The 21381-nt window shown below is 43.4% G+C and overlaps 1 protein-coding gene across 1 annotated transcript; it reads left to right on the top strand.

Annotated features, from left to right (window-relative positions):
* The first annotated feature begins 2409 nt into the window (after positions 1 to 2409).
* mc2r (melanocortin 2 receptor) lies at positions 2410 to 19810 on the top strand. The gene is made up of 2 exons (XM_049584368.1): positions 2410 to 2762; positions 19261 to 19810. Exons 1-2 carry the CDS (start codon positions 2410 to 2412, stop codon positions 19808 to 19810), a joined length of 903 nt encoding a protein of 300 aa, XP_049440325.1.
* Positions 19811 to 21381: the final 1571 nt, after the last annotated feature.

Genomic DNA, 21381 nt, shown 5'->3' with positions numbered 1-21381 from the left:
CCACCCAAAATTTGCTTGCCCATGACCCCATAAAGATTTGGCATTCCTAAATTCATTGCCGGTATAATAACTCCGTTGACGAGATAGAGGGCAAACTCAGCTTCAGTCAGTGGCGGCAGGGCTTTTAAATCCCGAGTCCAGTCTCCGTGCTCATACGGATCCACTCCACCTATTTTCTGGATTTTGTCAAGGTACCGAGCCTTTGTAACAGGGTCCAGCTTGTCTTGGTACCGTCCGACACACTTTTCCTTTGTCCGGTCTATTTAAATCTTTTGCTTCACGTCTCGGCGGGACAGAGCAGGGATTTTTTACCTGCCAAAAAGACTCTGTTTTTGTGGTTTTTCCAAGTGATAATGCTGATAGTTGATTGTGTAGGGTTTGGAAGCGTAGGCTGTATTAACTGGTAGCAACTGAATTAATTAACTGGGTAGTTTTGATGCACTGATTTGATTTTTTTAATGTAAGCAACTTGAGGCATGTTAACCCACAGTGCCCTTTGTTAGAATATTCCACTGGCCAGCAGGCCTCTCTCACAGCGGTAATTCTGACTTGTCAAAGCAAGAAAAGTACTGGTGAAACATATATTTAATTTCAGACTCAGTTCCATCAAGTGTCTTAGGAGGCAATGACAGTGAGCCAAAATGTAAAACACCAAGACGCTGAAACTTGCTCTCTGAATGAAATGCAGTTGTTTTTATTCTCAATTACATGTTTGCTTTTTCTGCTGTGACATTGCAAAATGTCTGCTGTGAAAAGGTCTATTTCCCAACATCAACACATGTCAGCTCTGCAGAAAAACAAGTTTTATCTCTCCGAGTTGGCACATCTCAACCACTGTACCTAAACTACTTCTTCTATCTTTGTGACAAGTCTGATGTGTGCCTCTATGGCCATCAACTGATGTTAGACCAGTGAGGCAATTCTCCTTGAGACGCCCTTCAGCGTGTGATGCTTTTCAATCTTGTTTTGATTGTAAATCAGTAGCATCGGACAAGAAACACTGAAAAACAGATATACTTGCAGATAAGTTTCAGTTGTATCACTTCAATTAGCCTTTTTGACTCTTATCTTTCTCTCTGCAATTGAGTTAGAAATAAGGAGGCAAACAAAGGACTGCTGCAGGGATTCAGGACTTTGACATAGAAAGCATGGTAAAATCAGACCACTATTTCACTATTCCCCCTTTGCTTTTCACTGTCACTTCTATTCCATTGTATTTAATGCTTTGATTATTCTGAAGACATCTAGACCCCTCTGGGATTGACAAGAAAATAGGCATCAGAGTGGTTTAGATAAAAGCTTGTTATAATTATTATAATCATTTTCAGTCTGGCAGGGACTCTGAAACCCAGATCACAGAGTATTTCCTTCATTTTCATTATGATTATGACGATCAGAAAAGGTTCCTTTTTAAATGAGATCCCTAAGTGTAAGAACACTGTCCAATTGTAAATATAGAACTAAACATTTTGGAGTTGAGGGGCAAAATACTCTGTGAGATGAGCTGTTAGACCTTGGATAAAAGGTCACGCTACTCATCAAAGAGAAAATACTGGGATAATGAAATCATGAATGATGAAATCCAAATGCTCCACGAGTCTTACTGAATTCAGCATGTAAAACATTGGAAGGGATGTCATTGAGTTCATGCAACACATTCGACAGAAGCAGGAGGACTTTAATGAGTTTTAAAGAATTTGAATTTGTCTTTCTACAGGTGACGCATACGCAAACATTTTTACCAGGCTGTAAGGAGAGGCGGACAGGATTGGATCGACACAGTTTAAAAGCCACTGCACTGCAGCTTCCTTTAACTACTGTGGTGATAATCGGCGGTCTGTCTGTAAAAAAGAAACACCTTGGTCTCTGACAAATCTGCACCTACAGAGAGAATCGATTGCCAGTCTCTTGGGTAAACAACCAGAGATGCAGTCACATGGTTGGAGATTATGACTAAACTGTGCCAAAACCATCAACCCCTCCCACTCCAGCTGGAAATAGCATTTGGCATGTGAAAGGGGACATTTTGTGACAAGTGACAACTGACTGGTAGAGAACAACTTGTAGCCAGCATTCCTGTGTGTGATTACCCAGTGCAGGAAGTCGTCACAGCAGAGAAATACCATCACCATTTTAGGTCAGATTGAATCTCCGGTCATTGCTCGTCACATAATCTAAACTGAGCAGAGTGGAAGACTAAAGCAAGATTGAGAAACTGAGATAATGTGATAACCTACCTACCTCCAGTTTGCTGGAGTTTAATCTCGTCCAACACTAAAGATAAGATTAAAAATCCCATAACAACATTTTTCCTCAAATTGTTTTCCACACCTTGAGAACTGAACATCAAGTCTAGGTAGCTGTAGATTCCAATCGCCTTTTTAATTTAGACAGAACGCCATCTTAACTATGAACACTACCACAGCCAATCAGTCAGACTGCCCTGAGGTGAAAGTCCCTTTCCCTCTCTTCTTCACCATCGGTGCGGTGAGCCTGGCCGAGAACTTGCTGGTTGTGGTGGCTGTTTTATGGAACAGGAACCTCCACTCGCCCATGTACTGCTTCATCTGCAGCCTGGCGGCTTTTAACACCATTGCCAGTCTCACCAAGACCTGGGAGAACCTAATGATTGTGTTTGCCAGCGTGGGACATCTAAAGAAGACAGGCTCTTCTGAGTTGAACCTGGACGATGTGATGGACTCCCTGCTGTGTATGTCGTTTGTGGGCTCCATTTTCAGTTTCCTGGCTATTGCTGTGGACCGGTATGTATGTTGGGCTTGAATTTGCAAACACAAATGATTTTGATCTATAAAACTATTTTTTTGACAGTGTGAGGACTGGATTTGAATTTGTGACCGTATAAATGTATTCCAAACCCACTAATCCATCATAATCCACATTTCAAAGGCATCATGATGCTTAAAGCTACTTAGTTTCATTTAAAATCAAAGGGAAAACTAGCTTTAGTGACTGTTTAGGAAACCAGCTGTAAAACAAAGTCAGATGATTTATGTGGTTTGTTTACTGCTGTGCTGCCTATGTTAAGCTTTTCCTCTGTGGTCTGTGGACTCTAGGACCAATTATCCTCTGTTCATATTTAAATTCAACGGATCAGGTCTCACTAACTAGAACTCTGGGGAGAATTTGGAAAAGTCTGAAACTTTTCTCTAGGCTCTAACTCACAGATCCACAGCTTATTAAGGGCCCACTGCAGTGTTGTCTGCATGTTTCCCCCAATTCATGGACAATATCCATTGCTGTCATGTTCACCTTTTTTTCCACACCTTTCAGGCAGGCAATATGTCTGTAATCAATCACATCGAAAAATTCTCAAGAAAAAAAGAATCCATTTTATTCACCTTACTTTTTTGCCTGAACTAGGGCACTTTCACATTGTGTGATTTTATTCTTACTTCTGTTTCAGAGCAGAGGTGGGATTACTTGGGATTAAAAGCTGTATTTAAGCTTAAAAAAGACTATTAATTTTTAATACTTCTTCAGGCAAGTGTAGTCATCCAAATAACCTCTATTTGAAGCACGCCAACAGTGATTGTCTACAAAAATGATTACATTAGACATTAATACAGTTGATAATGGTGGTAATGCGCCCCAGCTAGTCACTATGACATAAAAACAGGTTTATCTGATACTGGTGAGGTGCTTGTGTTACTGTTTGGCAATAGACTAACAGGTTAGCTACAGTTAGCTGTATGGGGGCAGTAATAGTAAAGTAGTAGTAGTAGTAGTAGTAGTAGTGTATAACACTTCTCCTTGACACCTGGATTTCTAGGGTGAAAAAAATCAGGATTCTGTACACAACACGGAAAAATAGCACCTGGGGATCAAGTGGTTAGCTCAATCTGTGGACAGTCAAGTCCCATTAGTAGTCGTGTTGAGAGATTTCAATTTTGGTCCCTCATAGTGTAGCTATCTACACAAAGGGACACTACAAAGTTATTAGAAATGTTCTTAAATGTGATTTTTAGGCCATTTTTATGTGTCCTCAAAGTCGCTGATGGACGTGGTACTATAACATGTTGGTGAAGATTGTCAGACATCCAGGTCATGGTAATTTTAAGTGTTATATTGTAGGTAACTGGACTCAAGCAAGTCCAGTGGGCCTAATGTTCCCTCCACGCATTGTTTACAACGCCATCTAGTGCAGCTAGTGCTTAACTAGAACAAAAATAATTAGCCTAGAACTGGAAGATGAGATAAGAACTTTGTCTGTGGATTTTTTTAAAAGTCCTGCTACCTGATCTGAACCCATTGTGTAATGTGTGTTGGGTTGCGCATGCATGGCGTTTCTCACTCCTCTGTCTGTACAACTCCTAAAAAACTGATTTTTTAACAACTTCTACAATCCTCTTACGGCTCTTGTTTTAGACATTACTTTTTAAATAGTGTATGTTTTATCCGGTCCGTGGATTTTAAGCATCGGCCTGACAAAACGTAAGATTTTAACCAGACCGCCCGAGCTGTGCAACATAGCCGCACCAACAAGTGCTAGCCTTGTTTTTAGCCAGGCTGCTAGCCACCACCAGCTGGAGCATACCCAGCCAAGGACTCTCCGGGTGTCAAGATGCTTCTTAACACCTCTTCCACAGCTGAAGCCTGATCTCCACACCGGGCCCAAGTGTAGGGCCCGTGCCGTTAAGTCCCGCTGCTGATATCCTGCCCTGTGCTGTGCTTTCTGTAAGTCACTTCTGCTAAGCAGCTTTGTCGCTGTGGGCTCCAGTTGGAGCCCCTGCGTGTAAGTCCCCGTGCCCTCCCTGCTAGCTGCCTCTACCTCCTACCTGCTACCCACATCACCAAGCCTGAACTAAGCACTTTTAGCACTTGTACTGGCCTCCCCTTTTCTCTCTATCCTCAGTTACTACATTCAACCTATGGCTCCACTCACCTCTCCACCTGGCTGTGTCAGCTGCACCCGCCTCGCCGACAGGATCACTGAGCTGGAACAACGTATATCCTCGCTACATCAGATCCGTGAAGCTGAGCTGCAAATGGACACCATCATCTTCAGTCCTGCACAATCTGAGTCTCCATCTGCCACCTGTCCTGTCGCTGATGCTGCCTTTCCCCCGGCGTTTGACGTCACCGCTCCCGGTCCGGCTGCTGCTGTGCCTTCTCCGAACACCAACCTGGATGACACCCGGATACATCAGGGGGCCAAACCCAAGTTCCTGCCCAGCTCCACTCTATGCGAGCCCGCATCCTGGACCCTGGTTGCTCCTCGCGGCAAGAGATGCCCCCCCCCCATGCAGAGCATCATAGCATCCAGCTGGAGAACAGATATAATATCCTCAATCTGCATGACTTCCCTCTCTTAGCTGGAGAAGCCCCAACTTCACCGCCATCCGCCCAGCAGTCCAAAAACAAAAACAAACCACCAACTCGGATCCCCCCTCCAGTAAACCCTGAGCGCTCCTCTTCCCGCGGGTCTCGCCATCCCTCCTTACCACAGTTTACACCGGCACCGCACTGTGCTCCTGTCCGCCTCTCTGCCCGTCCATCACTTTCCACCTCACCATCGCCCGTTAAGTCTTCTTCAAAATCCCCTCTCCCATCACCCAGCCCAGTGAGTCCACTGTCAGCATCTCCGCGCCCCCTTTTTCCTCCGACCACCCTGATAGTTGGTGACTCCATCACCAGAAACATCCGTTTCTTCAATGCGGTAACACACTGTTTCCCCGGAGCCACAGTCTCTGTTATCTTGGCAAAACTCCCCGACCTGCTACACTCACTACCACTGTCTGTCCACAGAATTATTATCCATGTTGGTTGTGTGGATGCATCCCGCCGACAGTCAGAAATCACCAAGGCTGAGTTCAACAAACTTTTTCAGTATCTCAACACCTGTGGAAAATCAGTATTCATCAGCGGGCCACTCTCCCCTCTCGGCTGCGGAGTGGAAATCTTCAGCAGAATCCTTTCCCTCCACACATGGCTCCTATCTGTCTGCAGGACATGCAATGTGGGCTTCATTGACAATTTTAATTTATTCTGGGGTCGACAGTCCTTTTTAAAAAGCGACGGTTTTCATCCCAATAGGCTGGGCAGCCAAATGTTAGCTGCCAATTTACAGCACGCTGTGCAAAGCTACCCACGTGACTGACTGATGTTTACCCACACACCGTCTTGCTCTCTGGTGTCATCTCTGGGTACCTCCTCCTGCCACAGCTCCTCCTACAGGCCCGAGCTGTCACTGTCCCCTCCTGCTGCTGCTCTGTCACTGTCCCCACCTGCTGCTGCTCTCCTCATTCAGTCTATCATCTCAGTCAGACCACTCCGTCCCTGTAACAGGTCCAACTCTGTGAACAAATGTAACCTCTCAATAAAACACGTCAAATGGTCCAACCCCAACCTCCGCCAACGCCCCCATTCCTCACAGCCAATCGCACAGCAGCATTTCCTCAAACTGGCACTGCTAAACATCCGTTCACTCAACAACAAAGCACTCATCTTAAATGAATTCATGCATAAAAATTCTGCATAAAAAGACTGGTTTAACAGTTCATCGCCAAGCCTACACAGACCACCTCCGACAGTACAAAGCCGCCCTCAATACTGTCCGCTCTACCTACTACTCCAACCTCATTCACACCGGCTCCAATAACCAAAAGGCTCTTTTTTCCACCGTAAACAAACTCCTTAATCCCAGTGACAATATTTCAAACTCATTCACCGTTGAAAAATGCAGTTCCTTCCTCTCATTTTTCCAAACCAAAATTGACACCATCCACAGTTCTCTAACCACCCCCCCACCCCCCTCCACCCATCTTATCACCCTGCCCCTCTCCAAATTCGCACCTGTCTCCCCAGCTGTCTAAAATCATTTCAACCATGAAAACTTCCACCTGCATGCTAGATCCCATCCCATCCGCCATTATTAAGCACTGCTTCCCCACCATCTCCCCGCTTGTTAAATTATCAACTCCTCCCTTAGCTACTGCCTCTGCCCTTCCTTCTCTCAAACTGGCTGCAGTCACCCCCATCATTAAAAAACCTGGTCTCAACCCCGACATCATGAGCAATTTCCAGCCCATTTCCAACCTCCCATTCCTCTCAAAAATCCTTGAACGTGTCGTCACCTCACAAATCAAATCCCACCTCAACAATGACCTCTTCAAACAATTTCAATCTGGATTCCGCACACAACACAGCACCGAAACTGCCCTCCTTAAAGTCACAAATGAGCTCCTCCTCTCCTCAGACTCCGGCCTACTCTCCATCCTTATCCTCCTTGATCTCCCCTGCCGCCTTTGACACCATCAACCACTCCATCCTACTCTCCCGCCTGCAAACCCTCCTCAACATCACTGACAATGTCCTCACCCGGCTACATTCCTATCTCACTGACAGAAAACAATTCATCTTCATCAACAACTGCTCCTCCTCAACTGCCTCTCTGTCCCAAGGCGTCCCCCAGGGTTCGGTGCTTGGTCCTCTCCTCTTCATCCTCTACCTCCTCCCCCTTGGTCAAATCATCCGTCGTCATGGTCTCTGTTTTCACTGCTACGCTGACGATATCCAGCTATACATCTCCACTAAATCCATCACCACCCATTCAACCCACTCCACCCTGTCAAACTGTCTCTCCGAAATTAAATCCTGGATGCAAGCAAACTTTCTTAAACTCAACTGTGACAAATCAGACATGATCCTAATTGGTCCAAATTCCCTCACCCAAACAGCCAAAGACTTCCACCTCACCATCGACAACTCCACCCTGTCCCCCTCCCCTCACTGCCGCAACCTTGGTATCATCTTCGACAGCAACCTCTCCTTCGACCAACACATCAAGCAAGTCACTAAAACAGCCTTCTTTCACCTTAAAAACATTTCTCGCCTCTGCCCCTCACTCTCTCGCAATGCTGCCGAAGCCCTGATCCGCGCCTTCATTACATCCCGCCTTGACTACTGCAATAGCATCCTTTATGGCACAACCTCCAAACTCCTCAATAAACTCCAATATATCCAAAACTCTGCCGCCCGCCTCCTCACTCACACCTGCTCCCGTGACCACATCACCCCTGTCCTTCAGAACCTCCACTGGCTCCCTGTCCCACAGCGCATCCACTTCAAACTCCTCCTACTCACCCATAAAGCTCTCCACAACCAGGCCCCCTCTTACCTCACAGACCTGCTCCACCCTTACACCCCTTCCTGCAGCCTCCGCTCTTCCAATGCCAACCTTCTCACCGTCACCAAGACCAAGCACAGAACCTGGGGGGACAGAGCCTTCTCTGTTGCTGCCCCCACCCTCTGGAACTCCCTCCCAAAACACATCCGTGACTGCACTGACCTCCCATCATTCAAATCACTACTCAAAACTCACCTGTTCCGTTCTGCTTTTAATGTTTAGCTACTTTTATTCATTTACTTATTTACTCGTAATTTCCTCGTTGTCTTCGATGCCTTTGCTGAAAATTGTTGTTTTATTTGATGTGTTTGAAATGTCTCTGTAAAGTGACTTTGAGAACCTTGAATTTCACTTTTTAAATAAAATGTATTATTATTATTATTATTATTATTATTATTGGGTACTATTGAGTTGCACATGGCACAAGTCCCAACTCCTGCCAGCTCCCAGTTCTCATTTTGCTGTCTGCTTTGTTTTCCCTGCCATATCTCTCTTGTCATTTTACATCCAGCCACACACTCACCTGATTCCCATTTCCCTAATCAGCACTGCAGTATACATACCAACCCCTCTCCAGTCATTCCCTGCTAGATTGTCTGATTTGCATCAGCTCAATGCAAATCCGTCTGTTCCGTTTGCATGACCTCCTGCCTGACCCATGGTTTGATTCTCTGCCTATCTACTATTTGGATTAGTTGCCTGATCTGACTGCCTACCTGATTTTGATCCTTGTCTGTTTCCCGATTCAAGTAACATGAACTTTAATCTCAACCTGTCTGTATATGAACCATGCTTTTGGGTTCAATCTTGCTGTTTTTCTGAACCACTGCAGTGCATGCTTGGGCCAGGTTTGGGTCGTTGCAAATTTTGCTCATTAAGAAATTCTCTGTTTTTCATTTTGACCTTGGCAGTCATGTGTGTCCATCGGGTCATGTGCCACATGTGCCGCATCGCTACCATTCTGGTCCCAACATCTGGACCTCGGTATTTTTTACTACAGGCTACTTGTTATTGCTTATAAATGAAACCAGATTTTTTTTAAATGGCTTTATATTAACCTGTGCCTTTAACCTGTAGATATCAGGTCTTTAACAGCTGTAATGGAGATGTCATGGGCCTGTTTGTTATTCAAGCATTGAGAGGAGGTTACATTAATACCACTTAATAATGCGAATACAGTAAATGTGGTTGTGCAGGTCTGCATAGTGTACATCTATATAGCAGCATTTTTTTCTGGGATTATTTCACTGATTTAATTTGGCTGTGTTACAATGAAATGTTACACAATGACATTGCACTAGCTGGTTAGGTATCATATTCAAACACAGTCAAGATAAATCAGTGAAATAACCCTAGGGGGAAATGCTGCTATATTTATGTATGCTATGCAGGCAAGCATACACATTAAATCACTGATATATTCTTGCTAGCAGTAGCTTAACATTTCACTTTGTTTTATTGAAGCAGCTGAAAGAATTGTAAGAAAATGCATGGAGCCAAAGCATTAGAAAATTGTTCTGGCCCTGGAAACGCAAGGGACTACGGAACTGAGAGAAGCTTCAAAGTCAGGTGATAATTCGTTGTGGAAGTCACTGAATCTTTTGTTAATGTCCAACAGAAACTATTTTTTTTTTGTCTGTTATAACATACATATCTGCTCTGTAATTTGCTTGGAATGTGTTCTCCTTTGAGAAAGAGGAGACAGAGCAGCAGAGAACCAAGCGCAGTAATGGTGTGATGAAAAAACTCACCAGTTACTAATAATTAATGTAGAAATAGAACTGCATGCTCTCATTTTAGTGTATAGAGCATCACATTCATTTTAGTGTAGAGCATCAGATCCACCCCCTACAACTACTGCCACATATAGATTGACAGACACGAACACGTATTGTCCTACAGCCTAGCTCATTTAATGAGCAACCAAACTAACATTAACTGGGAAAAGGGGCATTAGTAAGATCGGTTTGCAGGCTAGATATTAACTCTCTAGCTAAAGCTCATTGAACAGCATGCAGATATACCTGCAAATGTTGGTTGGGTTTGGTTAAATGCTGGAGTAGTCCTTTAACTTCAAACAACACGCTCTCTGGCCTTGATATTCCGTTCAGTTCAATTCAATTATAAAGCTCAATATCACAAATTACACCTCAGAGGGCTTTACAACATGTGCCATCCCTCTGTCCTTAAAAAAACACAACGACAAAAACAAAAATAAAAACCTTTTAACAGGGAAAAACATGGAAGGAACCTCAGAAGGAGCAAGTGAGGAGGGATCCCTCCTCCAGGACGGAAGGGGTGCGGGGGGAAGCACAGCGACAATAATAATAAGTATGTGACGATAATAGTCATATGTGTATAATAATAGTAGAAGAATGACTAATAATACTAGCAGTAGAAGTCGGCATCAGGCAGGACCATAGCAGTAGCACACCCATGATCCAGGCGCAACCGCAATCAGAGGGAACTCGTGAGACAACAAAGGACAAGAGCTCCATAAAGAAGCCAAGCAAGTAACATGCATTAATGAGAAAGAGAGAAGAGTCCCCCAGCAGACAAGGCCCATATCAGCCCAACCAGGGGGTGGACCAAGGCATGCCTGAGCCAGCCCTAACTATAAGCTTTATCAAAAAGGAAAGTCTTAGGGCTCTAGTTTCCCAGCGCAGCGCAGGGTGGTGCAGGGTGGCGAACCCCGCGCAGAGCTAGTTTCAAGCAGCGCAACCCGAGGCGTGCTCAGTTTGGTAGTTTGGCAGACCGAGGTGCGCTGAGATGGGTGTGGCGGCGTAGCAGGGGGAGGTGTTGACAGATCCAGCTTGGCACAGTGACAGTTTCGTGCCAAAAGGCTTCGCCGAAGGTGTGCTAAAAGCTCTCCATCTGAAACCAGGTCTACTGTCAGCGCAGGCGGAGTGCAGCTGGTGTAAGTCGAAGTTTGGCTGACCGGCAGACAGTGCGCACACGTCACTAAAACCTCACAGGCAGGTTTCCAGAATATCAGGCACATTAACAATGCAATAAATACCCAAAAAAACACTATTCAATGCAACTATCTGCAATCAGCACATAAATGTATCTCTATATCAACTGTCCCGTCACATCTGATGTCAGATCAAAGGGGATTGGCACCGTTTGGCACGTTTGGCACACGTAATGGAAACCCAACCTGATTTGATTAACACGGCTGCAAACTAATGAGTTCACATCCCTCTCAGCCAACCACAAACAGTCACAGCATCAGATAGGGAGTATATATTCAGCATCTGTCATCTTAGAAAAGTCAAAAGAAAAGAAACAGAGTGAGACTGCGAGAGAGAAAGAGAGAGCTCACGCACGCACGAGAGAAACGCAACATTGATTTACAATTGTGGTGACCTCCTCCCAGGCTACCTTTGCATCATCAGCCAGTGGAGGTCTGCTCACAGTGTACCCTCCCGGACCAAAACATCAGTTTCCTCCTGGGAGAAGTTTGGCCGTCTGACGCTGCTGCTCTCTTCTGCCATGGTGAATTGAGTAAACTCTCATTACGCCTTCGCGCGGCGTATTTAAGGGCAAGGAGAGGGGCACATTTGATTGGTGTGATGTGTGTAAAACCCACTCCATGCCTTCTCTCCTCCCTCTTTCCGACTTGCGCAGGTAGGAGGGATGGAGGTGGGAAAGACAAGTAGCTGCACCAGCGTGCACAGTGTGCCAAACTTGCAAAATCCGCCTGGCCATACCCAGTTGGCGAAGCGCAGGTGTGCTGCGCCCCCGCCTCGCCCGGTCTGCGAAACTAGAGCCCTATGTTTTCAATGCAGAGATGGTGTCTGCCTTCTGGACATAAGTGGAAGATGGTTTCACAGAAGAAGAGCATGATAGCTGACATGTAGGCTACCAGATATCAAACAAAAGCCAGTGACTGTGTTGTTTTAAGTATCTGTGAGCTGTAAATTCACCACTCCAAGCAGAAGGGTGAAGGTAATTCTAACTCAGAGCCTTACATAGGAAAGCCTCTCCTCCTCTGTACCACTGCATCATGTCTACAGCTGTCTGTACCAAAGAGTAGGCTGAAAGTTAAGAGCGCTCACTCCACAGCAAAATCTGGAGACCAAAACATCACCAGAAGTACACTACACGACAACAACAAAAAGTCCAACCTCTGACTTTCAAGGGGCAGCCTACATATACAAAGTATATGTAGCTCAACAGACAAAAATAAGTATGCGTGGGGGAAATACGCAAAGAAGCCGAAAAACAATAAAAGGAAGACAAAGTTGAGGAACAACTTGGGGCAGCAGTAGCTCAGGCCATAGGGACTTGGGCTGGGAACCGGAGAGTCACCGGCTCAAGTCCACAACTAGACCAAAAAGGGAGTGTGGAGTGGTAGCTGGAGAGGTGCCAGTTCACCTCCTGGGTACTGCTGAGGTGCTCTTCAGCACCAAAACTCCAGCTGCACATGGTGCCTGTCCATGAGCAGCCCCCTCATAGGTCCTGTTTGTGCATGTGTGTGTATTCCGGGTCTGTGTGTATATGACAACAGAGTGAAAAAATTGAATTTCCCCTCGGGGATTAATAAAGTGTATCTTGTTCTTCTTCTAATGGAAGGAATCTCCAAACATGAGGCCAGTGAACACAAGGATGAAGCCACTGGGAAAATGGACCAGCAAGAACATACAGACATTGCCCGCTGGGCAGCTATTATCAGCAAAGATGTTAAAGAGCTCAAACAACAGATACAACACAAGACAAATGCATTTAAAGGCCAACTAAAGGAGAAACATGAGGGAAAATATCTCTTATCTCAATAAAGAATAAGATCACAAGCTAACGGAGAACAAAACAAACTACAGACACAAAAGGTGAGCATCACTGAAGCCCAAACAGAATTGAATTGGAAGAGCTGCAGAGGAAGTCAGTGATACCCTGTCAGTGGTGTTAGAGCAGACATGTTGGGTACAAGAAAAAATTACTGATCCCGAAGGAAGATCAAGGAGAAATACTATCTTTGGCTTACCAGAGGACATGGAAGAGTTCTTCACAATCAATTACATGGAACAAACACCAAACTGGAGTTGTCTTAAGGAATCATTCTCCAAAACCAGCAAGTACACAGAGACCGAGTCTGAATACTACTCACAGATCAGTCAACTTTTTACAGTTTGAGACAAACTAAAAATGTTGAAGAAAGCATGGCAAAAGAGGAAGCATGTAGGTGGCAAACAAATCATCTTTTATAATAATTACACTACCGCAAGATACTAACATATATGACATATGAGCCTCAAAAAGGTGCTGAAAGAAAAACTGAATCTGTTCTAGACACCATTCGCCTAAATATGTATACATTTGAACACATGGAGAGCACCAGGGAAGCGGCACAGGACATGAAGCAAAGAGGCTCACAGGGTGTAATGGATAGGGACATCGTACCTGAGAGGAGGATTCAAGGAGGGTAGGAGTGGCAGCAATAGGTGGAAAAATGGAGACTGGCTACAGTGCACCGGGCAAGAGGAAAACTACAAAACTATTGGCTGAGATCCTAAAAATGTTTTACTTATGGAAGGAGGTTAACACTTTAAATCAGGAGGGAAAAAGGGTATGGGTAAGGACCAAACTGAAAGAGGTGGTGAAGAAGGGATGATAAGACCTTTTATTAAAGGGTATTTATTACGTCCTCATACTGGACAAAAATGACAAACATACAGAAGAACAGATTTACAGTGGAAATATTTTAAAACTTGCAAACATCTTTAAGTTATTAAAAACCAACTTAGAGGTCAAGTAATTTAAGTTTGACATGTCTACAGAATGTGGAAGCCCACGAGGAGTAAGTCCAGGGAGGGATCCTCTTGAGAGATGACGATCTTCCCTGCAGAGAGAAGCCCTCCACCCACCAACAGGAATTTCAGGAGGAATTAACTCTGATCCATATGTGGAAATCAGCTGTTTTTCTAATTTGTTTTGAGCTGATAAACGTTCATAATTATTCAGTTCAAAACTGTTTGGGAGCAGAGTTTCAAAGGGGTAGAATACTTTATTGTGACTAACAGAGAAAGAATGTATGCATTATTCAACTGCTCATAAAGCTCATTCAATAATTTACTATTTTTTATAATATAAGTGTTAGTCACAGAGTAAAGAAATGTAAGATTGGGGGCCCTTTTTAAAAATATGCCTGAAAAATGGAAAATGACACACAGTATGGACACTCAGCGTAAGAATGTTAATTAATAAACAAAGAAGGGAGAAGGTTAAAGCAGAAATAAAACGAACTATAGAAGAAAATAACAATGGAGCAGTAGACCTGCAATATTTTGAGACACCATGATGGTGGTCATTATAGGATAATTGATAGCTGAAACTGCACTTGTAAAAAGAGTTAAACTAGAATCACACAGAACATATACAAAGAGATTCAAGCAGGATTATTTAAGTACAAATGATCCAAAGGTATATCAACATTAATCTTGAAAACAAAGATAAATAACATACTAGATGAAGATGAAGTGGAAAAAGGGGCCCAGTTTTTGAAACAGAAACACTATAAAGCAGGGTCAATGGGCCACTAAACTGTTAGCAAAACATATTGGTAAACAAGTAATCAATAATATACAATGCTCAAAAAATTAGAGGAAAGCTTAAATCACACATCAGATCTTGATGAATGAATTATTAAAGTTGAAAATCGTTACTGGTATATACTGTATAAGTTGTTGAGAACAAAATGACATGGTCAATGGGAACCAAAATCATCAACCCACTGAGGCCTGGATTCAAAATCACACTGAAAATCGAAGTAAAAAATTAAAATCAATTGAATCAACTTGCATGAATTTTATCACAGCAACTCATGTAACTCAGTGGTGTGTATGGCCCCTGCCTGCCTCTATGCACCCCCTACAATGTCTGGGCATGCCCCTGATGAGTCGGCGGATGGTGTCCTGGGGGATCTCCTCCCAGACCTGGATTAGGGCATTAGTGAGATCCTGGACAGTCTGTGGTGGTACTTGGTGGCATCGGATGCATCAATATATAGCGTCCTATATGTGCTTAATTGGATTTAGGTCAGAAGAACGGGAGGGTCAGTCAGTGGCATCAATGCCTTCATCATCCAGGAACTGCATACACACTCTGGCCACATGAGGCCAGGCACTGTGCTGCTCTAGGAGGACCCCAGGGCCCACTGCAGCAGCGTAAGGTCTGACAATAGCTCTGAGGATTTCATCCTGGTACCTAACAGCAGCTGGGGTACCGTTGACATGGAGGTCTGTGAGACCCTCCAAGGATATATCTTCCCAGACCATCACTGACCCACCACCAGACCGGTCATGCTGGATGATGTCACAGGCAGCTTCTCTATGGTGTCTCCAGACTCCAGTCATGTCTGTCACATATGCTCAGTGTGAACCTGCTCTCTAATGGCAGACCTGCCAATTCTGGTGTTCTCTGGCAAATGCCAGTAAGCTGCACGGTGCTGGGCTGTGAGCATACGTCCTACTAGAGGACGTTGGGCCCTCATTCCACCCTCATGGGGTCTGTTTCTGACAGTTTGGTCAGAAACATGCACACCAGTAGCCTGCTGAAGGTCATTTCGTAGGGCTCTGGCAGTGCTCCTCCTGCTCCTCCTCTCACAAAGGAGCAGATACTAGTCCTGCTGCTGGGTTGATGCCCTTCTACGGCCCTGTCCATCTCGCTTTGTGTAACATCTGGTCTCCTGGTATCTCCTCCATGCTCTTGAGACTGTGGTGGGAGAACCAATCTTCTTGCGACCGCATCTCTAGATGCGCCATTCTGGAGGAGCTGGACTACCTGTGCAGCCTGATTGGGCTGAAGGTACCGCCTCATGTTACCAGTAGTGACAGGGACATTAGCAGAAGACAAAACTAGAGAAGAATCAGTCAGGAAGAATAAGGAGAGAGCAACTGTCTGTGGCCTTTTTGGGGGTTGTCTTGCTTTTGCCTCTCCATTGCACCTGTTGTCACTTTCATTTGCACCAAAGCAGGTGAAACTGATTCATAATCACTTGTGCTTCCTAAATGGACATATTGATGTCCCTGAAGTTTAACTGACTTGGTGTTATGCTGTGACGACATGTGTTCAGTTAATTTTTTTGAGCAGTGGGTATACAGCTTGCAGATGAAAAGGAAATGAGAGCATTCCTGAATTAATTTGATTTGGCCTCTTTTAATTGGTCACTTCAAAAATAATAAAATACCACCATCATGGACTGAAGCAATAATTTCAGTCATCCCAAAACAAGGACGGGATAAGAAACACTGAGGGAATTATGGACCACTCTCATTTCTAAATGTAGACTATTATATTATTGTAAGTCTATTACATATACAACAATTGCTTTTTAAACGATTGACCAACTTTATGACAGAAATGATTGAGGAAGATCACACAGGAAGCATAGGAGAGAAAACATGGTACTATATTAGTAACCACTGACGCAGAAAAAAATTCGATTGGGTGAACTGGAAATCCCCATATAAAGCATTAAAACAATTCAGATTTAGCAGTAAATCAATACGTTACATAATGATATTATTCCAGCAGCCACTGCCAGATTTCAAATAAATGGAAACCTGACAGATAAATGTAGAATACAGAGGTCAACTGTTATATGATGATCTATCACCCACTCTATCTGCTCTCTCTATAGAGCCTTTGGCATAAGCTGTTTTTCAGAACAAAGAACTTAAGAGAGTTATGGTTAATGGTCGGAACATAAAATAAGATTCTTTGCTGATATGGTATCACAGCCTTGCTTGAAAAAACGAGTAAATCACTTCCTGTACTGATGAAGCTTCTTGAAACATATGGACACCTTTTGAAATTCAGAATTAATATTCAGAAACACACCCCAGCTGACCACAAACATCATTAGATGATTGTATTTGGATGAATTAAGATTGTGACATTGGGTGACCAAAATCTAATGCCAGGACAACGCCTTATGCCAATGTCAATTTGACATAGAATACTGACGACAGATGTTGTGGATATTTTTTTGGTTTTAAGTTGTGTTAAGTAACCAAATCCAACATCTTCCAAACATCTCATGCCAACGTCATGTTGACATAGAGTAACAACATTTAGTTGTAAGCTATACAGAACAAAACCTAGTGTCTGCAATAATGTCATTGTCCACACAATGTGAAATGCTAAAGTCGTCAGACATTTGAATTATTGTTAACCCGATTTTCATTCCAACCAAAATTTAACATCTGTCTGATGTAAGAGTCCAACATCTTTCTGACATCATATTGACGTCCAGTGCCAGCTGGGATTACTAAAACTTTAACAACAGTCCATCAGAAGTGATTCAGGAAACGTTTAATTTCAATTGGGATCATTTTGGCTACTTTCTATAATCACAGAAATCTGCATATAAATGCTGATGAATATAAAAGCTAATAAAGACAAAAGCTGCTGCTTTCAGCCAAAGTGTTGTTCCTCCTTTGCCCTCCACAGGGACTGTTGGACTGCCATTCACATGTTATTGGTCAATACTACTCAGATTACAAAAGCAAACCATAATGGTTCCGATAACAAAATCTTGTATGGTTGCCTACAGATGCCTGGATACATATGCAGATATCTATTTAAAATATTAATTCCAATACCTACCTGTAGAGATTCCTCAAACCCAATTTGTGATCAGGGTCAGGAAAATATCAGCGTTTATTTGGAGAGGCAAAAATCCCAGAGTTCGGTATGAAACTCTCCAGTTACTGGCAAGAATACTTTACGTTTAGAAAGATTGATCATTATTATTAACATCATTTAGTTGGTGGTTATGGCCCAATAGTGCTAGCTACACAATGTGAAGAGCAAAAGGAACCAAAAAAATCCATTCTCTCTGGCAGCTGCAGGCCTGCAAAGAAATTGACCAATCAAAGCCATCCGGTCCTCACAGAAGTTACTCCTTGCTCAAATTTGCACTCTCTCTCTCTCTTACCCTCAGTCCAATCCCCTCGCTCCATTTTGACACTCCTCCCACCTCGTCCCAACCCCCCTCCGCATTTGAAAGTACGAGCGGTTTGTAAGGCCCTCGGGATGGGTGCACTGCAATTTGTTTACAATGGTTTCTAAGCTACTAAGAGCAATGCTAACGTTAGCATTCGGTGGTATGTAGACAGCTGAGACGGTGACAACACTCAGCTACCGGGGAAGGTAGAATGGTCTGCAGGATATCAAAATAGACCCATTGTGGAAGTGAATGGTGTGATCCAAATTACAACCAGTTTCTTACGTAGCAACAAAAATTGGAATTATATCTGCTCTAAATCAAAAACTAATGACAAATAAGTATTCCACTAAAGAAAAATGGGAATTGATGAATGATGAAAACAACCCCACAACAATGTTCAGACTGGTCTCACATGACAGTTGAATATCAAATAAAGTTATATAAAATTATATCCATCCCCTCTTATTATTGGCAGAGGGAATATCCTCCTTTTTTTGGACGATAAAGACTTAACCATTACAAGGGGGTTAAAGGTAGCTGGAGTACCAAAACACTCCATTGTTTGTTTAACATAAATAAATAAATGGCAAAATGTGGAAAATACATCAATCATCCAAAATTCACATATATGGAGGGAATTCTCTTGGAAAAAAACACATCAATTTTTCAATCAAACACAAGGTCAACAGTAAACAAACAAACATAAATCTACCATGCTGGAGAGAGTGTGGAGTACTAGATACTAGGAAACTAGGACATGATGTTCCTCTGAGCTACATGGTACTCTTATCTGTGTGATTGTAATTTTACTGAAGAAAATGCACGAATAAGGTAACGTTTTCTGGTCAAAATATTGTTGAAAGCTAGTATAAAAAGCTATCTGTGGATCCCCCCACCCAAGAACAATGGATAGAGATTGTTTTCGGATGCAGGGCAGTGGAAGAGCCAAAATTATGATTGAGGCTATTCTTTTTGGCTGGTTATTATTCTTGTTATGATCATGTGATGAGTGTTGGTGATGGTGATGATGATGATGACGATGGTGTTGTTGATGTTGATATTGACTGTTGTTGTTGATGACCACTGTTGTTTAACATCACTTAAACTATCTATTGGATAATGATAAATAATAGTAATGAAATCATTTGTTTTTCGCTTCCAGTTACATCACCATCTTCCATGCGCTTCGATACCACAACATCATGACAATGAGGCGCACAAAGGCCATCTTGGGTGTCATCTGGTTAATATGTGGGTTGTCAGCAGTACTCATGGTGAAGTTTTTTGACTCCGACTTCATCAAGATCTGCTTTGTTGTCTTCTTTGTCGTCTCCGTGGCAATTATCTGTTTCCTTTATGTCTATATGTTCATGCTGGCACGCATTCACGCCAGGAAGATTGCTGCTCTGCCTGCCAGTGGCGTACCAAAGTGTCGCCGTCAGCGATGGTGGGGCAGAAGCAGGAGAGGGGCGCTGACTGTCACCATCCTGTTTGGGGTGTTTGTGGTGTGTTGGGCACCGTTTTTCCTCCACCTCATCATCATCACAGTGTGCCCTGAGAACCCTTACTGTGAGTGTTACCGATCGCTGTTCCAGCTGCACGTGGTACTGCTGATGAGCCACGCTCTCGTCGACCCGGCAATCTACGCCTTCCGGAGCGCTGAGCTCAGACACACCTTCAGAAAGATGAAGCTTTGGAGGCGCTGCTCATAGAGAAAATCTATTTCCATCTTTTATTGTGGCCTTGTATTTATCTGCAGAGAACACACAGTTGCCTTTTACCTGCAGACTGCTTCACTAAACCACATACATGTACACCTGGGAATCAACAATACACAGAACTGTACTGCAGATGAACAGCTGTGGGTGGTCAGTGGCATGCTGCAGAAAGAAATTCACTTCAGGGCAAATTTTTCAACCTGATATTTGAAGACAGCTACATCTTTTGTTACTTAGATCTGTTCTTTTCTTTCATAACAGTGTGGACAGCACAAATCACATGAAAGCTTAATTCTAATCTGGGCCACCTCTACTCAGTAAGACTTCGTCAGACTGAAGATTTGTTTCTCAAATCAGATGTTATAGATCTGTTGTTTGTAAGTGATAAGATTGGATTTGTGTGTCCAGACATCACCAATCTATCTCCATGTGTTGCTGTTGTAATAATAGGTTTCAATAGCCAGAGATGGGACCAAGTCACACATGTGCAAGTCTCAAGTAAGTCTCAAGTCTTAATCTTCAAGTCTCAAGTAAGTCCCAAGTCATTTTTTTCTTGGGCAAGTCAAGTCAAGTCAAGTCACAGGTTATGTCAAGTCAAGTCAAGTCCTGTAATAGGTCAAGTCCAAGTCAAGTCACCTTATTATTGTAATTTCACCTGCAGAATCTGATCTTAATAAAGTGAAAAGACAAGATATAAGTAACTGTCAGTAAACATTGACTTCATCGCTGCAATGTTTACTTTGCAGGGACGACCCCCATGCGTGTGTGCGCACACACACGCACACACACACACACACACACACACACACTAACCAAAATCACCCATTTAGCTCATTTAACCTTGTGTTGCTCGTTCATAAAACGTACAGTCGGCCTTGTGATGAACCGGTCGGAATGTTCGCTCACGTTTTCTGGGGTTAATGTTAGCAAAGAAATTAAAAAACAAGTTCCACTAAACCGACCCACCCACCCACCCTCGTATCGTATAACCAGATAATATTAGCTAATTGACAAGCACTTACTGGGCAGAATGGCTCTTCAAATGACGAACAAAGTTTGAAGTTGTCGTCTGGCTGTCCGAGATGTTTATGCTGCATGTCTTGCACTGTGCTGTTCGTCTTTTGCCGTAATAATGGTAATTCCGAAAGCCGAAGACGATGACTCTCGGTACCCCTCCCGCTGACATGTTGATGCCTATCTGATATAAGAGGGCCTGTTTCGCCAATAAACACGTAAGGTACGTAGAGAGGGCATGACTGATTGACAGGGTAGTGATCCAATCATGACAACGCCATTCTCAGCCTGCGCTTCTACTGGGTAATCAGCATTATTTTTTAAATTAATTTATTAATTTTATATTCTAACCGAAAACACGATGTGAATACCACTAAAGTCATTTAAGTCATCATGTCTCGAGTCCAAGTCACAATGACTTGAGTCCCCATCTCTGTCAATAGCTATACAGCTAGGCTAGTGATATGGCTTTCCAATGTAGAAGGATGAAAATAGGTCATTTCGCCCTCCAAACAATCTCCAAACAGTGCTCTCCTTTGCTGTCCCCTGTC

The sequence above is a fragment of the Epinephelus fuscoguttatus genome, linkage group LG8 (genome assembly GCF_011397635.1).
Source record: "Epinephelus fuscoguttatus linkage group LG8, E.fuscoguttatus.final_Chr_v1".
Taxonomy (NCBI): domain Eukaryota; kingdom Metazoa; phylum Chordata; class Actinopteri; order Perciformes; family Serranidae; genus Epinephelus; species Epinephelus fuscoguttatus.
Note: the sequence above shows the minus strand (reverse complement) of the source record. Positions and strands in the feature narration are given on the sequence as shown.